This window comes from Pangasianodon hypophthalmus, chromosome 7 (genome assembly GCF_027358585.1).
Source record: "Pangasianodon hypophthalmus isolate fPanHyp1 chromosome 7, fPanHyp1.pri, whole genome shotgun sequence".
Lineage (NCBI taxonomy): Eukaryota > Metazoa > Chordata > Actinopteri > Siluriformes > Pangasiidae > Pangasianodon > Pangasianodon hypophthalmus.
This window is the reverse complement of record NC_069716.1, coordinates 24,180,318-24,206,177: the sequence shown is the minus strand read 5'-3', so window position 1 is coordinate 24,206,177 and position 25,860 is coordinate 24,180,318. Positions and strand designations below refer to the sequence as shown.

The window sequence follows — 25,860 nt, the reverse complement described above, 5'->3', positions numbered from 1 at the left end:
GTGTGTGAGAGAGAGTGCGTATATACATATACATACATACACACACAGGCATAACATCTCAACAATAGTTTAAAATATTGTTCATATTTTTGAGCCAAAAATATTATCTTTGGCAACTCTGAGAATAGGAATTCTGATATATATTTTTATAACCAACAAAATGGCTTTTATTTATTAGAATTAGTTGAAAAAAATACAAATAATTTTATTCTTCCATTATGGAATTTCACAACGTATTTCAAGGTCACCACACTGTAACATGTTTACATCTTTATATTTGGTTTAGACATATATACACATTTATATCTGAAAACTGACATCAGTGGTTCTCCGAGGCTGTCTGTTGAGTCTTCAATCCAAGAAGTTCTGTGTGCAGTTCTCCAGGCTTTGGAGGAACCTCTGGAATGCTCTATAAAAGAACAACTGCTCTTAGATCAATTTATCGATAAAAATATGGTCCTTTATATTAAAAAAAAATAACAGTAATATCCTTAAAACATACCAAATCAGGGCGGTAATACTGATGGACGACCTCGGCACCGGCAAACATGGACAACACACTGGCTGCAAACATTTTCATGTACCTCGGCCAAGACACACCAGCGGGCATCTTTATACCAGCAGAAGTTACTGCAACTGGAGGTAAAAAGAGAATAATTATTGCCTGAAATATTATTTAGGCCTATGCTTTTACTTTATTACAACCTCCAGCTTTTCTGGGCAGTGGTGGCTGAACGGTTAAGGCTACTGATCAGAAGGTTGGGGGTTCAAGCCCCAGCACTGTCAAGCTGCTGCTGTTGGGCTCTTGAGCAAGGGCTCTTAACCACATCTGCTCCAGGTGTGCTGCATCATGGCTGTCCCTGTGCTCTGACCCCAGCTTCCTAGCAAGCTGGGATACGTGAAAAACTGCATTTCATTGGCTCTGTACTTATACTCTGCACAATGACAATAAAAGCTGAATCTAATCTAATCAATACCTATGTGTACAGCAGGAATACAATGATCCATTATTTCCATTTCTGATACAATCTCTCGGACCTGATCCTGACGTACTCATAATAACTGAGTCGATTCTCTGAGCAGTGGCAGGATGCTTTACAGCAGCTATACAGTGACATTTTAATGATGGTTTTTAGTCTATATGAAATCTGTATCTAGTAATGTTGGGAATTTTTTAGTGAGTCAGATCATTGATTCAGTTGACCAATAAGAGTCGACTCTTTCAGCTCACAAACTCATAGCTCACATTTTTTTTAAAAAAACAAAACACGTTCACAATATTTTGCCCAATATTTGTTGTTGCCCATTATAACCCTGGCTGAAATTGCTGAATGAATTCTTACCTTCTAACTAACAGAATAACATTATTTTACATTACATTTAATAAAATCTATTATGAATCATTCTTAGAACACCAAGGCACTACAAATGCACAATGCCAAATACAGTGTGCATGCTTGTCTTCATGTTTCCAGTGAAGTATTTTGATTAAATTACACATCATGAGTAACAGCATTGCCTAGGTTTACCAAAAAGAACAAATAAACCCGCTCCTGTAGGAGAGTCGACTCACTTCAAAGAACTGATTCAAAGAATCGACTCATTCGAGAGCGACTCCTCACTAATCTGCACTAGTGCGGTTCATCAGGGAGGAAAAACTCTTAGTGCTCTTATACACAGACTTTATCTACATCACACAAGAGATTCCTGTGAACAAGTCAGTGTGATCAGCTTTCAGCAGTCTGCAGATGGAGAAAGAAAAACAGCAGTATGGAAGGTGACATTCACCTAAGATTAGCTATAAATATTAGCGACCCGGATTTAACGTCAGCATGTTTAATTATACCAATAATATTATATATATATATATATATATATATATATATATATATATATATATATATATATATATATATATATATATATATATATCCAAAAGCTCACACACAAACCTCTGAAAACTGAATTATATTAAGTACAGCAAGGGAACATATTGATGTCTTCGTCGTCTTCTTCTTCTTCGTCTCCGAATTGAGGCTGTAGGGCAACATTATGATGTTTTACTGCCACCTACCGGTCTGGAGTGACATCGCCGCCACCAAGATAGCAAGTTGGTCACAAACGTAAAGCTGTATGTGAATCCTTTTTGTCCCATATCGCATACCGTCCTGATTTAAAGCCAAAGGGTCGAGTCCATTGCAAGGCGAGAGCAGGGGGTGGTTAAGATTTAATACGTTTTAATTTTATTTTGAATTAAGACCCAAACTAACGCAGAACGTTTCTTTTGACACTGTCTTAGAAGTCAATATATTTCGAGGGGTTTAAACATGTAAATAGGATATATAATAAACCGAAAAGGGGGTATGTTTACTACAACACCACCTATTCTGTACTATTTAGTACGCTAGTGTGCTGTTTGGGACGTAGTATTACAATATTATACGTGTTAAAGCGCTAACAAGTGTCTCGTAGATAGCATTATTTCTTTGGTATTCATACAGTTTATAGAACATCCCAAATATATGCAAAATAAATTCTCAATAAAATGACCTAGTTTGCATGCATCACGATTTAGTACTTTAAGAACTTTTATTTTGAAATGTATTCACGCCTGCTTTGTGTTTGTGTTGCAGTGATACTGATGTAGTGAAGCTGGAACGTTGTGTTTCAGTCTTTTAAAAAATATTTATTTTCACCAAAAGGGGACTAATTAGTTAATCTGACAGGTGAGTGTGTCTTGACTTCCTGTATGTTTTGTCTTGAGTCTGGCTGTAATGAACGTGAAGCTTGTCGCTTTTATTGTGTGCCGTCGTGCTGACTTCCGGTGCCATGCAGATAAGAGATTATTAGGAGTGGAAATGGCACTGGATGGTTTGGAAGCCCTGAACGTTTCTGAGCAAAATTATACCTCAGTCTTTTAGAGACGTTTATGTTTCATAAATAAGACATTTCCCAGGAATAAAAGCTGACATTCTGTCTATTCTTCATATCTGTTATGAAATGCCACTTCAAAATGGCCCAGAAAAGCTGGAGAGTTGAGAGTAACATGTACATCAATATGAATCTATTAAAGTAAATCCAGCAGTTAAGATGGAGGAAAAGCAGTTTGAGTCTCAGAGGCAGCGCATGGATTCGTATCAGCACTGGTGAGTAAAAACAACATGAGAATAAAATGCTGTATTTATTACAGATACCACAATAATGAAACTCAGTATTCCTCAAACATGCCTTAAAGGAAAACTCCACCTTTAATCACTTGGATGTTAGATCACTTTTAGTTTAAACATATTTTACTGGTCTGTTTTCAATGCAGTTAACAGTTTCCTCCGTTACACAATGCCTTCACCTACGTACTGACAGTGGTACCAGTCGGAGTTTGCTCTTACGTCATCTCTGCCTGCCTGATGCAGCGGCGCTTTAGTCCTTTAAGCACTGTGTGGATTACTTTTACCACCCTGAAGTTGATTATTTTCCAATAACGGCACTTTCTAATGTGCTTTATTCCTCTTATACCACATCATTTAATTTATAAATCAACGATACAGAGTCATTTTTATCCGTTTATAATTACATTTAATATCTTTGTTATAGCAGCTGTTCCCTCACTAGCCTCTCTTTTTTTTCGCTCTCTCTTTAAGTTGATGAAACAAAAATAGCACAGCTTTTCATTTTTAGAAGATTTTGTTTCGGAAAACCTTCGACTGGTCTAAAATGTCGTCACTGGAGACTCCTTCCAAAATGATAAATAACCATCTCCGCATGGAAAACTTAACAACAAATCAATGATTACGCACATTTTAAAATTCTGTATATGTAAAATGTAGGCTATGCAAGTCTCTGTGTAAATTGTTACTATAGAAACAATAACGTAAAATAAGAGAAATCTTTGTCGTACAGTTGGCACTGTGGTCCGAGCTGCTGTTATAGAAAATTTTAATAAATTAGAATTGAGAATTTAGCAGCACTGTGGTATAAACCCAAATTGTGAACATTTAGACAGATTACATGATTGATTTAAAAAAATGCACATATATATCTGCATCAGTTTTTAATAATCCTTTCTTGAATAACTGCTGAAATGAACACAGTTCAGATGTGTAAGATGGAGGAGATGGAGATTTCTCTTAGGTTAATGTACACAGTGTGCACACTTCACTGTACTTATGTGACGGTATCAACTATGAGTACATTTTTCAGGGGTTTTGTTACAGTTATAATGAATCAGGCATGATTGATGGCTTGATTAATAATTCCTCTCTTTGCATTTATCTCTTATTTTATGTTCATTCTAGGTATTATTCAACACATCAGCAGATTCAGCCAGAGCCAGTTGCTCAGTACAGCCAGATGGTTAACGTTCCTCATTACCAGCATGATGTCAGAGAGTATAGCGTCATGACTGAATTATCAGTCCATAAAGATCCAGCTCCGATCAGTCAGCTTCATCAGCTCCCTGTCCAGCCTCCAGGTACTGACCGTCTCACAACCCTCTCACACACACTGACTGTGTGCAGGTGCTGGCTGTCTGAGGGGCAGGGGCACAAAAATAAAACAAGCACCTTTTACATGCAGTGAGGGGGAAAAAAGGGGCACCTGGAGGGCATTAACTTGCCTTTGTACTATGGACGCATTGTAGAGGGCATAACTTGCCTTTTCTACTATAGAATAATTGTAGAGGGCACATTTTCTCACACACAGGAGCACCTAGAGGGCACTTCCTCTCATTTTCCTGCATGTAGGGGAGCCTACTGGGCACTACATCTCATTTTCCTGCATGTAGGGGTGCCTATAGGGCACTGCATCTTGTTTTCCTACATGTAGGAGAGCATATAGGGCACTGCATCTTGTTTTCGTGAATGTAGGGGAGTATATAGTGCACTGCATCTTGTTTTCCTGCCTGTAGGGGTGCCTATAGGGCACTGCATCTTGTTTTCCTGCCTGTAGGGGTGCCTATAGGGCACTGCATTTTGTTTTCTTGAATGTAGGGGAGCCTACAGGGCACTGCATCTCGTATTCTCCACTGGAAGGGCACCCTAGAGGGCACTTCGTCATGTTTTCTCACATGGAGCGGCACCCTAGACAGCACTTAAACACTTTCTTTTTTTTTTTTTTTTTTTATTTAAAGGGAAGCCACTAGGGCACTTCCGTCACATTTCCTCCACTATTAGGGCACTTTATTGCATTTTTTATACCACAGAAGCACCCTAGAACCACGGGTGTCCCACGGGTATCAGTCTATGTGTGCTGGTGTCACAGCCAGTGCTGGTTTAGTGAAGCAGCTAATCATTTGGTTTAAGGATCTGAGGTTAGCTTCAGAACCAGCATTGCAGTTGGAAAATGAGATGATGAACCTTAAACATTCCTTTTTCTTAGAGTGCTAAAATCATTCCTGCACATATCCTTTGTAGCTCTTCCATTAACACCTGAGAAAGGGAAGAAGCGTGGAAGACCACCCAAGCAGGAAAAAAAAGACCAAACCGACGCTGACGTCACTGTGAAAAAAGCCAAAAGAACTCTGGACAGATTTAACGGCATGTCTGTGGAAGAGGTCATGGCCAAAAAACTGCCCGACGTCATCACCTACAATCTGGATATTCTGATAGTGAGTGTATAATGGACTCTATAATGCTTCACAGATGAATGTATATTTGGTATTTTTTTTATTCTGTAGTACTGTGGATTATTATATTTCGCCGTGTGTACTAATTTTGCAGATTGGTATCAATCCTGGATTGATGTCAGCTTATAAAGGACGACATTACCCAAATCCAGGAAACCATTTCTGTATGTATTTTTATGCTCTTCTTGTTCTTATGAAGATTTGTGTACCACATTAATTAATTAACATTTCTAATTAGTGTGTGTACTGTCTCATAGGGAAGTGCCTGTTCTTATCAGGGCTCACAGATGAGCAGCTGAACTACATGCATGATCAGACTCTTCCAGAAAAATACGGCATTGGCTTCACGAACATGGTAGAGAGGACTACACCTGGGAGTAAAGACCTCTCAAAGTAAGGAACTTTTTGATAGAAATCTCAGGCTGTTGAATTCTCACTTCTGATTGGTCATCAGGTGCTGATTAATCTTCTATAACAGCAGCTCTGACAGTTCCAGCTTTAAGGCACATCACAGATTTACAGTCATGGGAAAAAGAAAGTACACCCTCCTTCAATTCTATGGTATTCTATCTCAGGGCCGAAATAACAATTGTGTGGTCTTCACTAACTTCTACAAACAAACACATAACCTCAGATGACAATAAAAAAAAACACAACAGATTTCAATATATAGTCATTTTGTCCCAAAAACTAAACCAACATTCAGAAAGTAGGTGGGGAAAAAATAAGTACGCCCTATAATTCAGTAACATGTAGAACCACCTTTAGCCACAATAACCTGAAATAACTTGTCTCTCACATTTTTTTTTTTTTTTTTGGGAGAAAATTTGGCTCACTCTTCTTTGCAATGTTGCTGTATTTTAATGCGCTTTTTCTAATACTGTATGTTATCGTTTTTATAGTAGCAGCTTAATCACAGGACTTTTATGGTTGGCACTCTACATAATCTAAATCTAATAATAAGCAGATTTAAAAAAACAAGAAGAGCATAATTGTTTTCTGTAAGATGTTTATTTAACATTCATGAAAGGAGTCTCCAGTGCCAGTGCTTTATAACAGTCTTCAAGACTTGAATGAATTCTTGCAAGAATTCTTGGTAACTTCATGAGAGACAGAGGAAAAAGAGTAATCACTGGAATATTGCTGTGGTATAAAAGGAATAAAACACTTCAGGACATGCATTTATAGGAAAGTATTGCGCTTCATGGTGATGAGAGTAACTCCACTTTGCAGTGCGCCACATCACCCCACCACGTCAGTGATTTATTTTCCTATAACAGCACAACCTCTTGTGTTCTATTCCTTACATAATATTTAATTAATATTGTATTGTATATAATTATTATTATTATTTTTATTTATTTATTTTTTTAAAGAATAACAATCTACATTACGGGTGGTGAAAGAGGGCATGCATGGGTTAACGTCAATAAAAAAAATAAAACCCTTCATGTTTTTTCAGCAAAGAGATTCGAGAAGGAGGCAAACAACTTCTGGAAAAGCTGCAGAAATACAGGCCACGAATCGCAGCCTTCAATGGGAAATGTAATGTCAAGTGTATTGTAAATGTTTTCCTTAAACATGTCTGATTGCTTACAGTACATGTGAAAAGCCTCATTATTTTATTTCAGGTATTTATGAAACATTCTGTAAAGAGATTTTCGGAGTGAAAGCCAAGAACCTGGAATTCGGACTGCAGCCCTACAAAGTTCCACAGACAGAAACGGTACGATCTTCCGGGATTAGTTCTTTGCACTGTTAGTAACTTTTTTTTTACCATTAAATGTCTCAAAGCTCTTATTGATATGAGGTTTTCTTCACAGGTTTGTTACCTGATGCCGTCGTCCAGTCCACGCTGTGCTCAGTTCCCTCGAGCTCAGGACAAAGTTCATTTCTACATTAAGCTGAAGGAGCTCAGGGACCAGCTGAAGGGTGTGGTGCAGAACCAGGAGCTTCAGGAGACACAGTACACGTTCGACCTGGCCATGGCCAAAGGTAACTCAGGACCACTTAGGATAACTCAGGAATTGATTTGAAGTAGTTATGTTTAGAAAATCTAAACCTTCCTATTTGGATTATTTAGTATTATTTACTCATACAGACTGTGAGTTACAAATCAACATATTTTATATTTCTCATTTACAGAGGATGCCAAAAGAATGGCCATCAAAGAAGAGCAGCATGACCCTGGCTATGAGGAAAGCTCTTCTAGTGCGACGCAACAGACGTGCAGCTTCAATCCTGCTAATGAACCAGGTGATCATCACTAACGTCTGTTTACAGCCTCCATTCATGCTGCAAGCAGGACATCCAAATATCATATATTATAACAATATATTTCTCAATGGTGTTGAAAGTGCTGAACTCAAACCAATATTAACTGATAATGCTGTTCTAAGAGAATGACTCTAAGGCCGTTTTCACTTTTGAGCTTTTTTTCCAGAAGCTGTTCGATCGCTTGTGTTACGTTTGGTTAAGTCTGGTTTGAGGGAATGTAAAGGAGTACTAATTAAATAAATAATGCAATAATGAATTTAATACAAAAAAAATATTAATTACAACAATAAAGGGATGTAGGGGTAAGATGGTAAGTTTGAGTTTTACTCAATTACTCAACGTTGATTTAAATTTCAGACTTCGCACATTACTCACAACTGTAGTACCAGTAGAATTTTATGACTTTAAAAAAGAAGAACATTTTTATGAGCTCTGCATCAATTGCAGTTCATCCTCACAAGCCTGGAAATTAGCGTCGGTGCCTTTTCTGTCTCGGTGCTGCCAAAAAGTCTGAGACACTCTAAAGCAAGTTAGTGTACGATTATAAGATGTGTTACAGTTGGACCTCAGGTTGCATGCTTTCTCACAATCTTGCAAACAGAATTAGCATGCACAAACTCTGAAAACTATACAGACAGTTAGTGTAGAGAATACACAACTACACAGTTCTCAGTTTTTGAACATATAATAATATTAGAAGAATACTTCCTTCCTTTTTTTAAACTTACCTGACACAAAATAGATTTTTCCCAAGTAAAAGGGAAAGATTGGAAGAGTGGAATAAGAGAGTGGAATAATCCAGCAAGAGTGGAATAATCCAGCTGGGTGATGCACTTGTATATGGGTGTAATGAAGTCACAGTTGCATGCATGCAAACGTTACATGTTACAGTGCCAATTCTCCTCTAACTGTTATCTCTCTTAGTGTGCACAAAAGAGATGATCTATAGAACTCAGGAAAAATTAAGCCCTTCAGTAAATCCATAAGTCTTCAGCCCAAACAGTGAAACACCCATAAATTAACACCCCCAACCAGTGCTGTGTCTATATACTAATAATAATCACCTATATGAATATGATTATTGTCATCATTATAATAGATATATTCGACTCTTGGCATTACAGGTGCTGCACATTCGGAGCATTGGTCAGCTATGGGGCTGGTCGAGTCTAACCAGTGGACCATGCAGCCATTTGCAGACCAGATCCCAGACATAAGGTACTCCAGCAACAATGAGACATCACAGTATTTCTGATGTGTTAAAGCAAGTGCTCTTCTGAACTGAAAGGAAGATCGATTTAAAGTGGTTTTACGGTAGCTACCTGACTTTCCAGTCATGTTTCTATTTATTGTGTTTTGTAGAACTTTAGGTGTAGATCATGTACTCCAAAGCCAGTGTTTTTTTTTGTTGTTGTTGTTGTTTTTTTAAATCTTGCTTTATGTCTGTATTATTACTTGAACATAACATAACTTTACATACTGTAAAGTAAGCTGCACATTTTTCCTACTGTGAGGATACAGTGCTCAAGACTGGTTTAATTCAGTTTCTGGTCCTTTTTTTTTAACCATACACAAACTTTTTAGTAAAGCATTTTTACCAGTTTTACTATGTTTACTATGCTGAGGTAATGCTTGATGCATGGCTTGGTCTACTTTCATGATATTTCACACTAAATCATACTTGTTGGTGCTTATTTATGATTTCTGACCTCAACTGAAGGGTATTTTTATACTCTTGCACTGTTATCAAGGAATGTTTGCACAAACTGTGTAAAACAGGATTCACAAACTAGACTTCAGATGGACCACTTCAAGCATGCAGTGCTGTGGTCCTCTCAAACATCAGTCCTAGAACCCAGGTTCCACCTTCCTGTTCGCTATTCTGTTTTACAGTAAATACTGATTGTATTTAATGCTCCTTACTGTTAGGAATTTACATGAGAATTTGATGTAAATGCTTTGGGAATTAGTTCCCCAGTGTTTTGAATATACAGATGTTCATCAAGCTATCACTGTACATACATTTTTATATTTATGGTGTAATTACTTTGGTGTAATTTTGTACCATGACTTTTTTAAAAAGCATACTGAAGTGTGTTTTAATAAAATAAATAATATTCACCACCCAGTCACAGCTGGACTGCTGAAAATGACAAATAAAAAAATTGTTGAACTCTCATCCAGCCTTTTTTTTTATCCAGTATTTATGGGTGTTTTGTGCCAATCAGTATTTATTTGACCAATAAAGACATAAACAAACAAAATACATCAATTAATAAATATGTAAATTAGGAGATAGATACAAGAAGATCGAAATACAATAGGCAAATCAATATTTCGATCATTTAATCAAACAGAGGCAAAAAATTAGTACAGTAGTAACTTATAAATAAAATGATACAGAGAATATAAAGGAAACTATTCATGATGTAATGTCCAAGTGATTGGTAACTTGCAGACTACCTTTTCTATTACTTTGTATTATTAATTTATTGTCAACTGATTAAAAATTACAAGATTTAATTGCCTATTGCTTTTTTCTAATACTCATGTTTTATTATTTTTAATATATATCCACTTTTTGAGCCTTTTAAGTCAATCCACTGTTTCTATGAGCAGCTGAAACAAGTCATTTATTTTATTATTTTATTATTTATTATTTGTTTAATTTCTATAGTGCCTTTCTATCACACAAGGTCGCTTAGATTGAAATTCTTATTATTTTTCAGTAAGATAATGATCTAGCGAACATAGCGTGAAAAAACTGACAGCAGTTTTTTGGTCCCAGAGTCTATTTTCAGTTGTATTATTATTTATTAATATGTTATATACTGTATAAAAGTATCCTTTTGGGTGAAACAGTGGTACAGCAGGTAGCATTGCCACCTTACAGATGCAGATCTGTCTGTGTGGGTTTCCTCCGGGTTTTCAGGTTTCCTCCCACATTCCAAAAACATGTAATATGTAGACTGGCTATTCTAAATTGCCTTTAGTGTGAATGATTGTGTGAATGTGTGTGCATTGTGTCCTGTGATGGACTGGCGGCCCATCCAGGGTGTGTTCGCACTTTGTATCCAGTGTTCCTGGACTAGGCTCTGGATCCACCATGACTCTGACCAGGATAAAGCAATTACTGAAGGTAAGTGAGTGAGTAATATTAAGAGGTACGAAAAAGAAGTGCTTGTAACCTTACTGGAATTGTTAGGAGTTTTTTTTGTTTTATTGTTTTGATTCTGGACTAAAATGTGATGGGCAGAAAAGGCCGTATTTTGCCAAATGGTGCAGAATTCCCCTGTTAATCAGCCAAGTAAAGGTGCATGCATCAGCATGGTGGTGGCCCTATAACACACACTTACATTTATATCTTGACAACCTTAAGTCATACATTCAAATGTCTTTTTTCTTCTTATTCCTAGACTTCAGCTGAATTCATCTAGATCCACTAATTTCTGCCATGATTTCTTTTTTTACTTTTGCAAACTAGTCCTAGGATTTTTGGCCAGTCTTCACAAAATTGGTGTAAACCTACTCAAGAATTATCATAAAACAAGTTGAGTTTTGTAAACAATATGGCCGCCATACTTCATACTCATGGTATCATACTCATGACATTTACATGGATTTGCCAAAACTTGAAAACTATACACAGGACAAGATTCTGAGGTCATATGCGAAATAGTGGGGCGTGGCCATACATGGGGTGGGACAAAAGTCATATAATTGTTTTTCAGGAACAGTAAGTCTGAGCAAGCTGAAATTTGGTACACTGCATCTCTGTCCTTATCTGTAAGTGGATTTTTGATGATGATCTCATTACTGAAAAACACATGGCCACCATCAGCTAATCAGCCAATCAGGGTTAACATTGCATTATCATCAAACTTGATAACTATATCCATCTATTGTCTTTTTATTGTTTTTTTAAAAATTGAAGAACTGGGCACTTTGGGAAGCGAATTGTGAAGTTTGATGGCCCCCCGCAGATCACCACTTGCAGCTATAATTCTTCTTCTTCTTCTTCTTCTTTTTTAAAATTAAATTGATTTTAATTTGTTGATTATTCAGGAACTTATTCAAAACTCTGTAAATGCTATTTAGAAGCAAATTAAAACAAAACTATCTTAAACATCAAATAACTGAGAAAATACAAAGCAGTATTGTGATGTAAATAATATAAACTAATAATTATCAAGCGCTTTTAATTATATCCATGTTTGTAATCACCATTGTTTATTATACAGACATAACTTTATTACGACGTGTGTAAAACAGGAAGCGGATTTTTTGACAACCAATAGCGATCGAGCTCTGAAACATTTAAACGTCAAAGAAATGGGTAGCGTAAAAGCAAGGGGAGTTAAGTAAAAGCGGACTAAACAAAAGATAACCTGATAGAAGTCAGAAGTGAAGAAATACATTTGTGAAATCGACATTGTTAGTCTTATGTCAGATTAGTGAAATATTAGGTATGTCGTTTTAAATGAATATATATTAAAATGAACAGCAGGAGTTCCCTCCCCCTTTTATTGTTTAGTTGGTATATTCCAGTGCCGGAATGACTCGTTGCTGTGGGACCTCTGTGTTGGTCTTTGTTGCCTTCAGCTGGATTTGTATTTAATAGGAAAAAATATATTTTAACGGATTATTACCGTTCTCAGTTCATATTAATAACGGTATGTATGTTTTAATTTACGAATGGGTCACATATTTTGTTATTAAGTGCATCATGATATTTGAATCGAGATAGCTAGCTAACCACTGACATCCATTCATAAAGCTAGCATGCTAGCTGGCTAAGTGTCTGTGTTAGCAAAGTCAGCTAAAATGAAGGAAGAATATCTCTAATAGGGTTTAATACTCTGTTAGTCTGATATAGATATAGAAAAAAAAGTTAATTGTATTTGTGACATTTCGTAACGACTAGTTTGACTCAGTAGTGAGATATTTGGCTTTGGTTAACATGCGAGTTAGATGGAATTTAAAGAATGGAGGCTAAGCTGAGTAGCAGACTGGCCTGTTTGTCGCATTGTTTGCTTAAACTCTCAATATTTCTTTATTTCTGGATGTTGGCTAGCTATCTCCATTGTCATGTATTTAATAAATGTAGACATCTTGTTGATAATTAGCATACTGGCTACAGTAAGTGGCACCTGCTAAATAGACTGAATAGACTGGTTAGAAACATTCTCCATGATCTAACTAGCTGCCTGTAGTAATACCATTTTAAAGATAAATAAATAAATAAATAAATATGAATGTTGGTTTATCACTAAGTCCCCGTAAAGATGGATGAAAGAAGTTACGGATCTTTGCCTCATGTGCCCTCGGATTATGTTCAGCACTGGTGAGTTTCCCCGCTTTGTCATCAAATGGCGCCAGGATTGAATTTTCATTTGTTGCCATCTGCATTTCAGGAGCATGCTGATGGAGCACTGTGCAGATACTAAACTGACCCTGAATGTTACTAACCAGCCTATGAAAATGGCAAATATCTATTCACTTAATCTCTTATCTGTAATGTTACTAATTTGAAAATAACCGGTTTTGCTCTTACAGTTTTCTTGACTACTTCTGTGTCTTCTGATAAAGCACTCATCCAGTATAATCATTATCAGGGTTTATCAGTGTTGCCAACTCTTCTCTGAGGAAAGTAACTAGAAAAAGTCACAGTTACGTTACAGACTAATGTACTCATTTGCATATTAATTTATTCATCCTGGTCATGGGCATATCAGATTTCAAATTAGGGTAAACAAGGAGAATTTTCAGAGAAGTTAATAGATTTGAATTTATTTCTTATAGAAAGAAGATCTTTGGTCATGGCACCACAAACTGTGCGTTTACAGATTGCTGTGCTTTCTATCAATAACGCAGACAAAAAAATAAAGAAGCAGTGAGAAGTCAGGAAGAAAATGGTTACTCACTTTTATTAGCTACTCTCTCCAAGAAGAGAGTTTAAAACAGGAGCATTTGGGAATTATCGTGATCAGTGATTGGCCATTTGGGAACTATCGTTATCACTGATTGGCCACTGGGAACAATGGTGATCAATGATTGGCCATTTGGGAACTATTGTGTTCTGTGATTGGCCAATGGGAACGATCGTGATCAGTGATTGGCCATTGGGAACTATCGTGATCAGTGATTGGCCATTGGGAACTATCGTGATCAGTGATTGGCCATTTGGGAACTATCGTGATCAGTGATTGGTCTTTGGGAACTATCGTGATCAGTGATTGGTCATTGGGAACTATCGTGATCAGTGATTGGCCATTGGGAACTATCGTGATCAGTGATTGGCCATTGGGAACAATGGTATTCAGTGATTGGCCATTTGGGAACTATTGTGATCTGTGATTGGCCATTGGGAACTATCGTGATCAGTGATTGGCCATTGGGAACTATCGTGATCAGTGATTGGCCATTTGGGAACTATTGTGATCAGTGATTGGCCATTGGGAACTATCGTGATCAGTGATTGGCCATTTGGGAACTATCGTGATCAGTGATTGGTCTTTGGGAACTATCGTGATCAGTGATTGGTCATTGGGAATTATCGTGATCAGTGATTGGCCATTTGGGAACTATCATGATCACTGATTGGTCCCATGTGCAGCACAGTCAGACATTACACGTACATTTCCATTAATGGCATTTGGCAGACTCCCTTAGGTCTTTAGTTGTCATTCGGACATCTAGGGGAAATTCATTCCACCAGCTAGGTGCCGGAACAGAGAAGAGCCTTGGTGCATGCCTTCCTTGTATTACACACTACTGGTGAGACAAGCCAACCTGCTCTCAACTCGTATATCAGCAGCTGTGGAGTGAGCTGGAGAGCTGTATCGAATACAGGACAGTCACTAATGTGTGTTCAGAAAGTCACTAGATTTTTCACTAGGCTCTTTTTTGAATTAAAGGGGTCTAAAATGTCGCCAGATCTAGCGACAATGTCTCTAAGTTGGCAACACTGAACAATACGTTGAGTTCTTACATCTAAATTAAGTTTAAAGATAATGGCTACATAAACTGTTTTATATGTTCAGTGCTCTATAAACACAAGTTTTATTTTTTAACCTTTGAATTCCTTTGAATTCATTTGCATTTGTCTAGGGTTCAGTCAGCACAGCAGCATCTCCAAGCCCTCCATGCCCAGTATTCACATATGGCTAACGGAAATGTTGCCCACTTCATGGAAGGACACGGAGAAGAACCTGGAATGATGGAAATGCCTGTCCATGAGCCGCCTGCTGCACCGCTGGAGCCTGGTGCTCCCCAGCAAGGTACGCTCCAAATGATTTCCCCAATACATTCAGTGTGTTTATATAAAATATCTTAACTGCATTTACTCCACAGTGCTGTTGAATTCTTGATTCTGATTGGTCAGAAGGTGTTGATTAATTTTCCGTAACAGCAGCTCTGACAGTTCCACCTGTAATTCAAATCACAGGAATCCACTTGTTCTATTACATTCTATAGCAACAACAGACTTGTACGGCAGACGCTCCACATAATAACCAGATTAACAAACCGTGTTGGTTATTTAACAGAGAAAACTGTATAATTCTTGATGTGGTGAAGTTTTCTGTAAGGAGACATATGTTTAACGCTTATGGAAGGAGTCTCCAGCGTCAGAGCTTTGTAATAGTCAGAGGTAAAGCCGTTTCTTTTCGTTTTTCCTTCACGAGAAAGTCTTCAGGATGAAGGGCTTTGCACTTTATCAGCAAAATTGATAAGCTGCATTTTTTTGTAAAAAAATTGCTGGCTGTTTGTGAGCAAAACTATATATGATGATACATATTGTGTATTGTACAAATGCTTGAGAATAGCGATATGATGTCTTTTGACATATCGCCAAATACTACGGTTAAAATACTAAAATTACTAAAATACACTTTACATTTTTGCTTGGGCTTCTGAGGATTGAATGTCTGCTGTAATGAAAGTGATTTCACAGCCGTTCCACTACATTACATGTAACATGTTCTTTAATAAATAAACACATACATGTACAATATTCTTTAATAAATAAAAATTGTAGTCATTGTGAAATCATGATATAAGTGGTCATAAAACACTTCAAGGAATGCTGTTATTGGAAAATAATCAATGTCCGGGTGATGGTAGGGCAGCTGCGTTGTTGAGAAAATGTATGGAGAAAATGTAAAGATTTCCTTGTTTGAACCCAAAGCTCCCACTAAAGGAAAGAGGGGCAGAGCTGCAAGTAAAGAGCCTAAAGCTAAACCAGGTCCCAAGCCTAAGAAGGCCAAGGCAGACAAAGAGGGTCAACCAGCTGAAGGAACACAGGAGAAGATTGACGAGTCCTTTAAGAAAGTTAAAAGGAAAGTCGATCGCTTCAAGGGCATGTCTGAGGAGGAGGTCATGAAAAAGACTCTGCCAGACATCCTTACATACAACCTGGACTACGTCATTGTAAGTGTGTGTGTGTGTGAGTGAAACACCTGAATGTAGTGAAATCAAACCAAGCTCGAACAGCGCATTGTGTAGTCGGGCAGTTTTGTCTGATTATCAGGTTTTTTTCCTCCATAAAGATTGGAATCAATCCAGGTTTGATGGCTGCCTACATTGGAAGATGGTTCCCTGGACCTGGGAACCACTTTTGTAAGTTTCATTTGGTATTGTTTAATATTGTAGGCATTCAGTTTTTTGGATAATAGATATATTTTTTTAAATTACGTAGGTATGTTATTAGTTATTATGTAGTTGTTATTCAATGCTCATTCATCATTTTGTTGGTATGCTCTTCATTCGTCCAGGGAAGTGCCTGTTCCTGTCTGGATTTACTGAACAGCTGCTGAACCACATGCACGACCAGTCTCTCCCTGAGAAATACGGCATTGGCTTCACTAACATGGTGGCAAGAGCAACACCGGGAAGCAAAGATCTCACAAGGTATGACTGCTGCTTGAGTGTGTTCACACGCACACAATTAACACAATCATTATCCAACATTTTCAGTTGGGTTAATCCATGCGTCTGTAGGCTTAATTTGATACCCATCATTATCTCCATCTGCGCATGTGCATCCTGCTGGATCGGGTCTTTGTTAGTAGTAGATGAGCGTCTATGCTTGGTCTAATAACAAATTAAAAGCCCCATTCCAAAATGTGTATTCTTTTTGAGAAACTTTGTGGATTAAGGATTATTACAATTCAGGCTACACAATTCTTCCCATATCATACACTTTCTAAATTTATTTAAGAGCAAGCATGTGTAAGGACAAATGTATTCATGCAAATGTATAGCTAACACATTTTTGTATATAAATAAAAGAAGATCTTATTTTTGTCAATATGCAACGTATCTATCAACAGAAGCCTATTGGATTATCAATTTTATTAAAATGTCATAAAGGTATGCATTTTGGCATAAAAATAAATAATAAATAGTAAAGGATAGGATCCAAAAAAAAAGTTTTTCTAGTAAAGTGACACTGTTAAATAGGGCTGAGCGATATGACCATATAATATCGATATCTTGATAGATTATGTCACAATATGCTTTTCTGAGATATCATGATATCTTTTTATTAAAATAATAATTACAAACTGATTGGAAGAAGCTGATGTAACTGATTTTAAAAATTTGTGCTTAATTTTTAAATTTGTAAAATGTGAAAAACTTCTCTCTTTCAGTGTTAAAGTATTTTTAAAAAAATGTTTTTTTATTTTTAAAAATAAATTTATCACCACCAATTTACTATTATTTGTAAGATTTTTTTAATGCAACACTACTGTATTGCTGGCAGTTTGTGAGCAAAACTGTATATCGTGATACATATTGTGTGTTATACAAATGCTTGAGAACAGCGTTATGATATTTTTGACGTTTTGCCAACCAGTACAGTTAAAATACCGTGGCACACTTTAAATTTTTGCTTGGGCTTCTGAGGGTTGATTGTTAGACTCCAAGGGACTACAGAGGTGCAAATGTTTGGCAATTAGAAAGAAATTCGTTTACTGATTGACTCACGTAGACCTGGAATTTTCCATGCACTCGATTGCACGTAAACATGTTAAAATCATTGCTTGTTATCAGATTACTTTGTAAACAGATTCTTTAATTTAATGATTTAAAACCTGGTATAGTATGGTCCCTTTTCAGCTTTGGTTTTCCTTTCTGATGCAGTAAAGAGCTTCGAGAAGGTGGCAAAATTTTAGTGGAGAAGCTTAAAAAGTTCAAACCTCTCATAGCAGTTTTCAATGGGAAATGTAAGTATGTAAGGACTGAATATGTACTGCTTGAACAGTATATTTCACATGGAGGAATGTCATTCTAACATTAACTTTCTTTTTCCTGAAGGTATATATGAAATGTTCTGTAGAGAGATATTCGGGAAAAAGCCCAAAACTCTGGAATTTGGCTTGCAGCCACACAAGATTCCTGACTCAGACACGGTAGGACACTAGTAGCCATCTCCAGGCTTAAAGTAATCAAATTAATTTTCATATGCATAGGTTCATCAGTGTAAGGGTAACAGCTGTACACCTCTGTGGGTCTTTAGGCGCTGTATCTGATGCCCTCCTCAAGTGCCCGCTGTGCCCAGTTCCCTCGAGCTCAGGACAAAGTGCACTTCTACATCAAGCTCAGAGAACTCCGAGACCAACTGAAGGGAGTGGCCAGACCCAGGGAAGTAGAGGAAATCAATTACACTTTCGATCTCGGCATGGCTAAAGGTAAGGACGCAGGTTTTGTAGGTTCTTTACACTGGAATCTTTGTGCATGTCTTCCAAAATATATCAAAGCATAGATAATAGATAATGTGATAGATAACGCTATCTAATATTCCACAATATTCTATAAACCCGACTTTCGGTGTGTTTCCGCAGAGGATGCTAAGAGAATGGCCATCAAGGAGGAGCAGTACGATCCTGGCTACGAGGCTGCGTATGGAGGGGCGTATGGAGAACCTGGATTAGAGGAAAACAATGGCCACTGTGCCTTCGCTTCTGGAGAAGCAGGTTAATAACTATTTCTGTTAACTGAAGATGGATGACTGTTCCAAATAAATCTACTGAACCCAAACTTTCAAGAAATACTAAATCTAGATAACTAGCGTGATGTATAATGACTGACAGAGGTGCCAACATGTAAGGTTTAAGCATAGCATTTATCATTTTTGACCTCTTGCAGTGGCGATATGGGAGACACTTGAAAACTGGGGAATTTTTTTTTGTGCTGTTTCTTTTTTGCGTGTCTTGCTGTTGCTTACTAATTTTCTTTTATAAAAAACATATTTACTGATCTTTACTATACGGGTCTATACTATACAACCTCACAGCTCCAGGGTCCTCGGTTCAATCCTGAGCTTTGGTTACTGTCTGAGTTTCTCATGTTCTCCCAGTGTTCTTGTGGGTTCCCACTGAGTTATCTGGTTTCCTCCCAGTATCCAAAAAAAAAACCAAGCCAGTAGGTGGATTAGTGACTCTAAATTGCCCCGATGTGTGAATGTGTGTGTTTCATTCATGGCATCCATTCAGCGTTTTCCCGCCTCACACCCGTTGTTCAGTAGAGGCTCTGGATCCACTGTCACGCCAACCAGGATAAAGCATATAATGAATAACTGCGAGTTCAACCAATACATATATGATCATTTATGCTGTTAGCACGGAGCCTGTCCACTCTGGGGCTTTTGCGGTAAAATTCTATTTTCTTCCTCTCTGCCTGCTCTGATTTTCTTGTTAGCAATGTTGGCATGAAAAGGAGTAGTAATGTATGGCTAGTTATTGATTTGTCTGTCTGTACTTCTAGAAGCAGCAGAGAAGGAGCCTAGGAATCCAAATGCAGTGGGCCAGCTTCCAGATGGCCAGTGGATGACCAACTCCTTCGCTGATCAGATTCCCGAGATTGGCAGCTCGTCACAAGCGCAGGCGGAGGCCGTATGAGCAGGACTGTCATCTCAGTAAGGGACTTGACTCCTGTGTTCATCCACAGCTCTCGCGCAGTGCCTCTCACCAGCTTCTCCCAGTTCAGGGGCAATCTCAATACGTGCACTGACATTTCTGCTTGCTGATTTGTTTAAATGTGTTACATTAGGTAATAAGATGATTATGGTTGCTGTGTGCATAAGTCACTCAGCAGAACAGGATGATGAGTATGATTCGAAGCAGAAACAGCTACTTCAGTGACTCGCACAAGTCACCTGCTGCTCTCAACAACTATAAACTGTACCTCAGTTCTTCAACTGAAGACTCTTCTCATGAAACACTCTTCATCTAAGAAGAGATGCATTCGAACTCTTTTTTTTTTTTTTTTTTTTTTTTTTTTTTTTTTTTTTTTTTTATTATTATTTTCTTTGCCATGAATTTGAATTAGACATTTTAGGAAGTAGTATTTCTATGGATCTGAGCTTGTGTTTTTTTATATTCTGTGTCCAAAACATTTTTGTTTTTGCTTAGTGTATAAGCACTGATGCAATTATTTGTTTCATGTGATATCAGGGACTGATACTTGATTTTAAGACAGAACAGTATGTAATTTGATGTGGCTAAACTTTTAACTTTTTTTTTTCCTTGTGCAAAATATTTGCACACTATTCTCTCCTTGGAAGCCATTTACATACTGTAGGTCAGCATGGAAACAGTAAGGATTATGAATCTCCCCTTTTTATATATATATAAAAAAAGGTGTAATAGTGCAAGTAGTGTAGGTGAAATTCTTAAAACATTTGTAATCAAAGCAAAGACGCCACCATTAATCCCTCAAGGTGCATTTCTGAAAGATTTTACTGATACAATCATGTGACTGCTGGTGGTGTTTATTGGTATTTGTGGAGTAGTTGTCTCCTGTGACTTGAAATTACAAATTCAAGTGTCAATGATGCTCACGATGCCTTCTCAAGTACTGTAAAACACCGTTTTAATGACGCATGGTACTGTGTGAATTTTAAAAGCTTTGATTTACTGTGGTTTTACTGTCTATATAAAACACTCTTGGTGCTATTTTGTTACTCTTCTTGTAAACATGATTACGTTTTCCCTCTATTAAAATTTTATTGCATTCAACTTATCCAGGTGTAATGTTCATCTTTAGCACAATTATTCCTTTATTTCTAATTACAGTTACCTTGCTGTGGAAAATAAATCTTTAGTAACAAGAAGCTGGGTGTACATTTGTAAATGTTTCTTTTTTTGTGGTTGTTTCCCTTTCTAGTACATTTGCATTTTGCATATTTGCATTGTCACACATTATCCAAAAAAATGTAGGGAAAAAAGTTACAAAATGAGCCTGAGTAGGAACAGATGTGGACGTGAGAGTGGACTGTTGATGACCTGGGCAGGGAGACCTAAGGATGTAGAGTTGAAACCTTCAGTGGTATTAGGCTAAAAAAAAAAAAAAAAGACAAGAGGAAAAAGCACACTTAATCCAGAGCAGCCATTTTACAGAAGATCGACAAATGGACGTCCTTTTGTTTTTTTAGCATTTCTACACCTGTGTGATTTCTAATATGTGTGTGGAATGTGCAGTGTGAAAACCTTTTACAGGACAGTTTCATCAACACCAATGCTTTTCATCTGTGAGGTGACTTCCCACAGCTACAGAAGATCAGACACCATGTCCAACATCCAGCCAGCAAATCTGATAGTTATTGTTAGAGTACAGTTAGCATTTAACAACACATTTATTAAGCATTTATATAAAGATGATCAGATCCACTTGTCTATAACAGCACATCTTACAGTTGTTCTATTCCCCTTTGCCAACAATTTTTATTTATTAAAGAACACGTCCATTTTATCCATTTAAAGTTGCATGGAAGGTTGTGGAAAGTCCAAGTTAGTTCTTGTTATCACTTGTGTTATAGCAGCACCAGGCTCTTTTTTTCCTGGTGCTGCTATAACACAAGTGATAACAAGAACTTGTCATGTTACTGAGAAACCATGAGACTGAGATGCTGACACTGGAGACTCCTTCTAAAATGCTAAACAGGTCATCAGAAAACTATGATCACTATAGAAATGATTCTGAATAAGAGTGAGTGCATTAATATAAACCTGTAATCTACGTTGCAGTCGGAACTACTGTCAGTGCTGCTGTTATAGAAAATGAATCAACACCTTCTAACAAATCAGAATGGAGAATTCAGCAGTGCTGTGGTTTACATAATTATATGTATATCGGTAGATTAGTGAGGTAGATTAGAGTTACCTCAGAAGCATGAAGTAGACGATCTCTACAGGCAAAACACACACCATCAGTATGGACGTGACCAACTTCACTGCAAATAGTTCACTCATCCACCTGTGTTTCTTCGTACCAGCATCACAAAAGACTGAGGGACAGACCCAAGCCATATTTTCGCTAAGAGACTCTACAGATAATTTCTCATTCTGACAGTAAACAACTCTGGGACAACGACCTTTTTGGATGGACACAGGCAGCAGGTTCATCTCCTGTTTATCCAGCACACAGCTCTGTCCACTCATTGATCCAGACCGTCTGGGTTCTCTGTGATCATCTTGCCATGTGTAGTTGTGTGTATTGAACCAGGGACGCTTGTCCTGTCTGTGATTTATTATAAGTTCAGTCATAAATGAGTCCTGTTCTAAGAGATCTGAAATCAGACAGATTTTAGTGTTCCACTAAGCACAAAACATAGACGGAATAAAGATCTATTGTGTATGTAAGAATATCTATAGTAGCATTTAGGCTTTATGTGAAATCTCGCTCACCATTTTGCTTCAGAAACATGAGCGCATCTTTGTATCCGTTGTGACAAATCTCTGCCATAACCTGAGAACAGAACAAAACAGTAATTTGAAACAGAACTTAAAGGAAAACGCCACCCTGAGAGACATTAAATGTGTGTAGATTGAAATATTTGTGATGTGCTTAGTGATCCTGGTGCTAGGTTGTTGGTTGATGCTGTATTTTTGTTGTTCCTGTGAGAAGTTAGCGGTTGTCTGCTGTGCTGATGTCACAGGGTGACATTGCTAGCGCAGTTACAATGGTGTTTAACAGGAGGAAAAAATGTCAACGATCTCAAATATAAGAGTTATGGCAGAGACTCTGCTCAGCTAGTTAGCTATCTATGAGATAATAAGCGTGATGGTGCTGATGGTGGTTTTATTGGAACCTGATGTGTGTGCAGAGTGCACAGATGAAGAGGCGAGACAGCCGGAAATTGTAAATGACTAAAGCACTGCTGCACTGCTCTCTTTCGATAGAGATAAAACAAGAGCTAATTCCCATTGGTGCCAGTATCAGCAGGTAGATTAACAGTATTGTGAGTAGAAAACCCATAAACAAAGTGAAAATAGAGCAACATGGCAATGCCACTGAAGAGCATATGTTAATTATAAAGATTAATATACGTATTAATATAAATTGTAGGCACCTGGCTAGCTCAGTTGATAGAGTATGGAACCCTTGATCTCAGGATCGTGGGTTTGAGCCCTATGCTGGGTGCCAACCCCAGCCGCTGGGGTTGCACAATCTAGCACACTCTCAGTGCTGGTCCCAAGCCCAGATAAATGGGGAGGGTTGTGTCAGGAAGGGCATCTGGCATGAAACCTGTGCCAAATCGATATGCGGACAATGGAAGGTGATCTGCTGTGGCGCTCTCTAACAGGAACAGCTGAAAGAATAACTACGATATGCAAGTCGTCCAGAGAGGAGTTTTACATTTGAAGGACTTTTTACACCAAAACTGATGCGTAAACTAAAATTGAACAAGTTTGTAGTTTACCTCAGGTTCTGGTGGGAAAAACGCTTGGATAACACGGTGCACGTTAGCCAAGTTGATGTTAATGCTCATATTGCAGTGTCTCACTTCTTGGCAGTAGACGGGGTTGTCATATGGACAGATGTCACTTTCACCAGAGAATGGCGAGACAGTGATGGTATTCTTCAGAGTGGAATATGGAGCGCTATCACTCAAAGCGCCATCTACATAGCGCTGAAAAGAGAAGTAGAACATGTAGATTAGAGTTTATTATAAATATAGTAATAGTAATTATAGCATATAGCTATAGTAATTCATTCGACTGGTATAATTTGTTATTTCTTTAGTACTTACAGTGCCATGATAACTAGGTGGCACCACTCCACAGTACAAGGGGAAAAAACAGCTACAAAATAAAGCCTGGACAAAAACACACATTTAAAAATAAATAATAAAAAAAAACATGTGAAAAATATTAAAGCTTAACACTGCACTGTGGCATCATGATTTAATGCTCCAAGGTTTAATGTAACAAATTCATCCTTCTCCATATTTTAGATGAAGGTTAAGTTCACCTGGATGAGATCGTCCTTGCTGGTGAACTCAGACACCAGCACATTCTTCCCATCTGAAAGACGTGTTAGCGACACACACAGTTTCCCACTGGCAAGGAGGTGAGCGTTATCAGGCAGCTCTCGGACCATAAGCTGCCTGGTTAACTTCAACAGGTTAAAGGAGGGATGCATGGAGCTCAGCATGCCTTTTCGAGCCTCTTTGGCAATTGCCATCAGATTTTCACAGCACTTTGCTTCAAAATAAAAAAAACAAGCCTATTTATTCACACATTTTATAGTTTGTACGGTTATTTGGTGGTTATCGTATAACATGGCAGATGTTAAATCATTAACTAACAGTGTCAACAGTGACTATGATGAAATGGGAAATACTATACATCAACAGTTATGAAGTTTTTACACTGGACTCAGTTGACTAAGACATGTCCCTTTTCTGCACTAAAAGATTTGTCCATGGTTCAAAGACTGTCTTATTAACATTACACATTCTCTAAATAACTGAAATATAATGTTAATCATTGAAATGGCACGCTCTAGAAAATGCTTCTTCAAGAGTTGTTTAAGCGTTTGTTAAATAATTAAGGGGGCTTACAAAAAAGTTTTTCCTTGAACCCTTTCTGATAGGGAAACACTCTTTTGTGGAGTTTTACATAGAACTTTAGGGATTCCTGTAGAAGGACAACCAAAGAACCTTAAGTATGTACAGATATAAAAAGGCATATTCCAATACATCAAAGGAAAACAAATAGTTGTTAAACACATCTAGATGGAAATGAAAGCTGAAATTCTGATCTACTGTCTCAGTAGAACCCAAATGTCTTCAGTATATAGCAAACAAAATAAAAATTTTCCTTGCTTTTCTAGTACATTCAGAGGGGACTGTATAGATGTGCTTAAGGTTCTTATAAACTGGCCTTGCCTGGTCTTTTTCAGTCTTTTTTCTGTCCATCACCTGGATGTTTTTTTTTTTTTTTTTTTGCACCATTCTGTAAACTCTATAGACTGTTGTGTTGAATCCTAGGAGATCAGCAGTTCCTGAAATACTCAAACCATCAACTATCCATCTGGCACCAACAACCATGCCACAGTCAAAGTCACTGTGATCACATTTTTTCTACCTTTACCCGAAGCTCTTGACCTTTATCAACCTGCATGATTTTATACATTGCGCCACTGCCACATGATTGGCTGATAATTGCATGAATGAACAGGTGTACAGGTTTTCCTATTAAAGTGGCTGGTGTCTGTGTGTGTGTATACATACTGTATATACAGTATATTTGATGTTATTACTTACCTGGTGACATTTCACATGCTATCATAGCTGCGATCAGTGCTCCTGATGAAGCACCACAAATTTTACTGGTACTTTTAATTAAGTGATGAGCCCGTTCCAACAGACAACTGTACACTCCAAAATAATAAATTCCCAAAAATCCACAACCAGCAAATGAAATATTCCACTTGTTATCTGAGGTGAGCATGTTTCACATGCATGTTTCTCTCAGCATGTAGCTTTGAATGAGGAGGAAGTTCACTGCAGTTGACATTACCGACAATAACACTTACGCAACAGAGTCACAGCATGACTGTTGACTTTGAACCCAACGTAATATTAAATCATCAAAGTAAGTTTGCTTCTTTCTTCTTCTTCTTCTTCATGTTGTTGTTATATGTTATATGCTACATGTTGGTATATGATCCTT

At 37.6% G+C, this 25,860-nt stretch overlaps 4 protein-coding genes across 17 annotated transcripts; 2 read left to right on the top strand and 2 right to left on the bottom strand.

Annotated features, from left to right (window-relative positions):
* Positions 1-139: 139 nt before the first annotated feature.
* LOC113546522 (protein brawnin) lies at positions 140-2,088 on the bottom strand. The gene is made up of 3 exons (XM_026946444.3): positions 1,953-2,088; positions 503-636; positions 140-409 (listed from the first exon to the last, which is right to left on the bottom strand). Exons 2-3 carry the CDS (start codon positions 608-610, stop codon positions 320-322), a joined length of 198 nt encoding a protein of 65 aa, XP_026802245.1. The 5' UTR covers positions 611-636; positions 1,953-2,088; the 3' UTR covers positions 140-319.
* tdg.2 (thymine DNA glycosylase, tandem duplicate 2) lies at positions 1,627-10,076 on the top strand. 12 transcript variants are annotated; one of them, XM_053235236.1, is made up of 12 exons: positions 1,627-1,777; positions 2,634-2,726; positions 3,023-3,146; positions 4,293-4,468; positions 5,409-5,602; positions 5,715-5,784; positions 5,878-6,013; positions 7,083-7,165; positions 7,252-7,346; positions 7,444-7,615; positions 7,766-7,876; positions 9,022-10,076. In XM_053235236.1, exons 3-12 carry the CDS (start codon positions 3,091-3,093, stop codon positions 9,150-9,152), a joined length of 1,224 nt encoding a protein of 407 aa, XP_053091211.1. In that variant the 5' UTR covers positions 1,627-1,777; positions 2,634-2,726; positions 3,023-3,090; the 3' UTR covers positions 9,153-10,076. The 12 variants fall into 12 exon arrangements, with proteins under 12 accessions (XP_053091211.1, XP_034161830.1, XP_034161832.1 ...); XM_034305939.2 differs by lacking the exon at positions 1,627-1,777 and adding an exon at positions 2,113-2,131 and having other exon boundaries at positions 3,074-3,146; XM_034305941.2 differs by lacking the exon at positions 1,627-1,777 and adding an exon at positions 2,113-2,131.
* A 2,198-nt stretch (positions 10,077-12,274) lies between these two features.
* Positions 12,275-20,923, top strand: tdg.1 (thymine DNA glycosylase, tandem duplicate 1). 2 transcript variants are annotated; one of them, XM_026946486.3, is made up of 11 exons: positions 12,275-12,570; positions 13,172-13,241; positions 15,008-15,177; positions 16,086-16,327; positions 16,447-16,516; positions 16,672-16,807; positions 18,044-18,126; positions 18,218-18,312; positions 18,420-18,591; positions 18,745-18,876; positions 19,667-20,923. In XM_026946486.3, the coding sequence occupies exons 2-11, from the start codon at positions 13,183-13,185 to the stop codon at positions 19,798-19,800; spliced, it is 1,293 nt and encodes a 430-aa protein (XP_026802287.1). In that variant the 5' UTR covers positions 12,275-12,570; positions 13,172-13,182; the 3' UTR covers positions 19,801-20,923. The 2 variants fall into 2 exon arrangements, with proteins under 2 accessions (XP_026802287.1, XP_026802288.1); XM_026946487.3 differs by lacking the exon at positions 13,172-13,241 and having other exon boundaries at positions 12,276-12,570.
* A 71-nt stretch (positions 20,924-20,994) lies between these two features.
* On the bottom strand, positions 20,995-25,836 carry LOC113546554 (patatin-like phospholipase domain-containing protein 2). 2 transcript variants are annotated; one of them, XM_026946490.3, is made up of 9 exons: positions 25,452-25,653; positions 24,155-24,387; positions 23,934-23,999; positions 23,604-23,813; positions 22,588-22,648; positions 22,275-22,469; positions 22,064-22,187; positions 21,391-21,493; positions 20,995-21,237 (listed from the first exon to the last, which is right to left on the bottom strand). In XM_026946490.3, exons 1-8 carry the CDS (start codon positions 25,636-25,638, stop codon positions 21,451-21,453), a joined length of 1,119 nt encoding a protein of 372 aa, XP_026802291.3. In that variant the 5' UTR covers positions 25,639-25,653; the 3' UTR covers positions 20,995-21,237; positions 21,391-21,450. The 2 variants fall into 2 exon arrangements, with proteins under 2 accessions (XP_026802291.3, XP_026802289.3); XM_026946488.3 differs by having other exon boundaries at positions 22,064-22,469; positions 25,452-25,836.
* Positions 25,837-25,860: the final 24 nt, after the last annotated feature.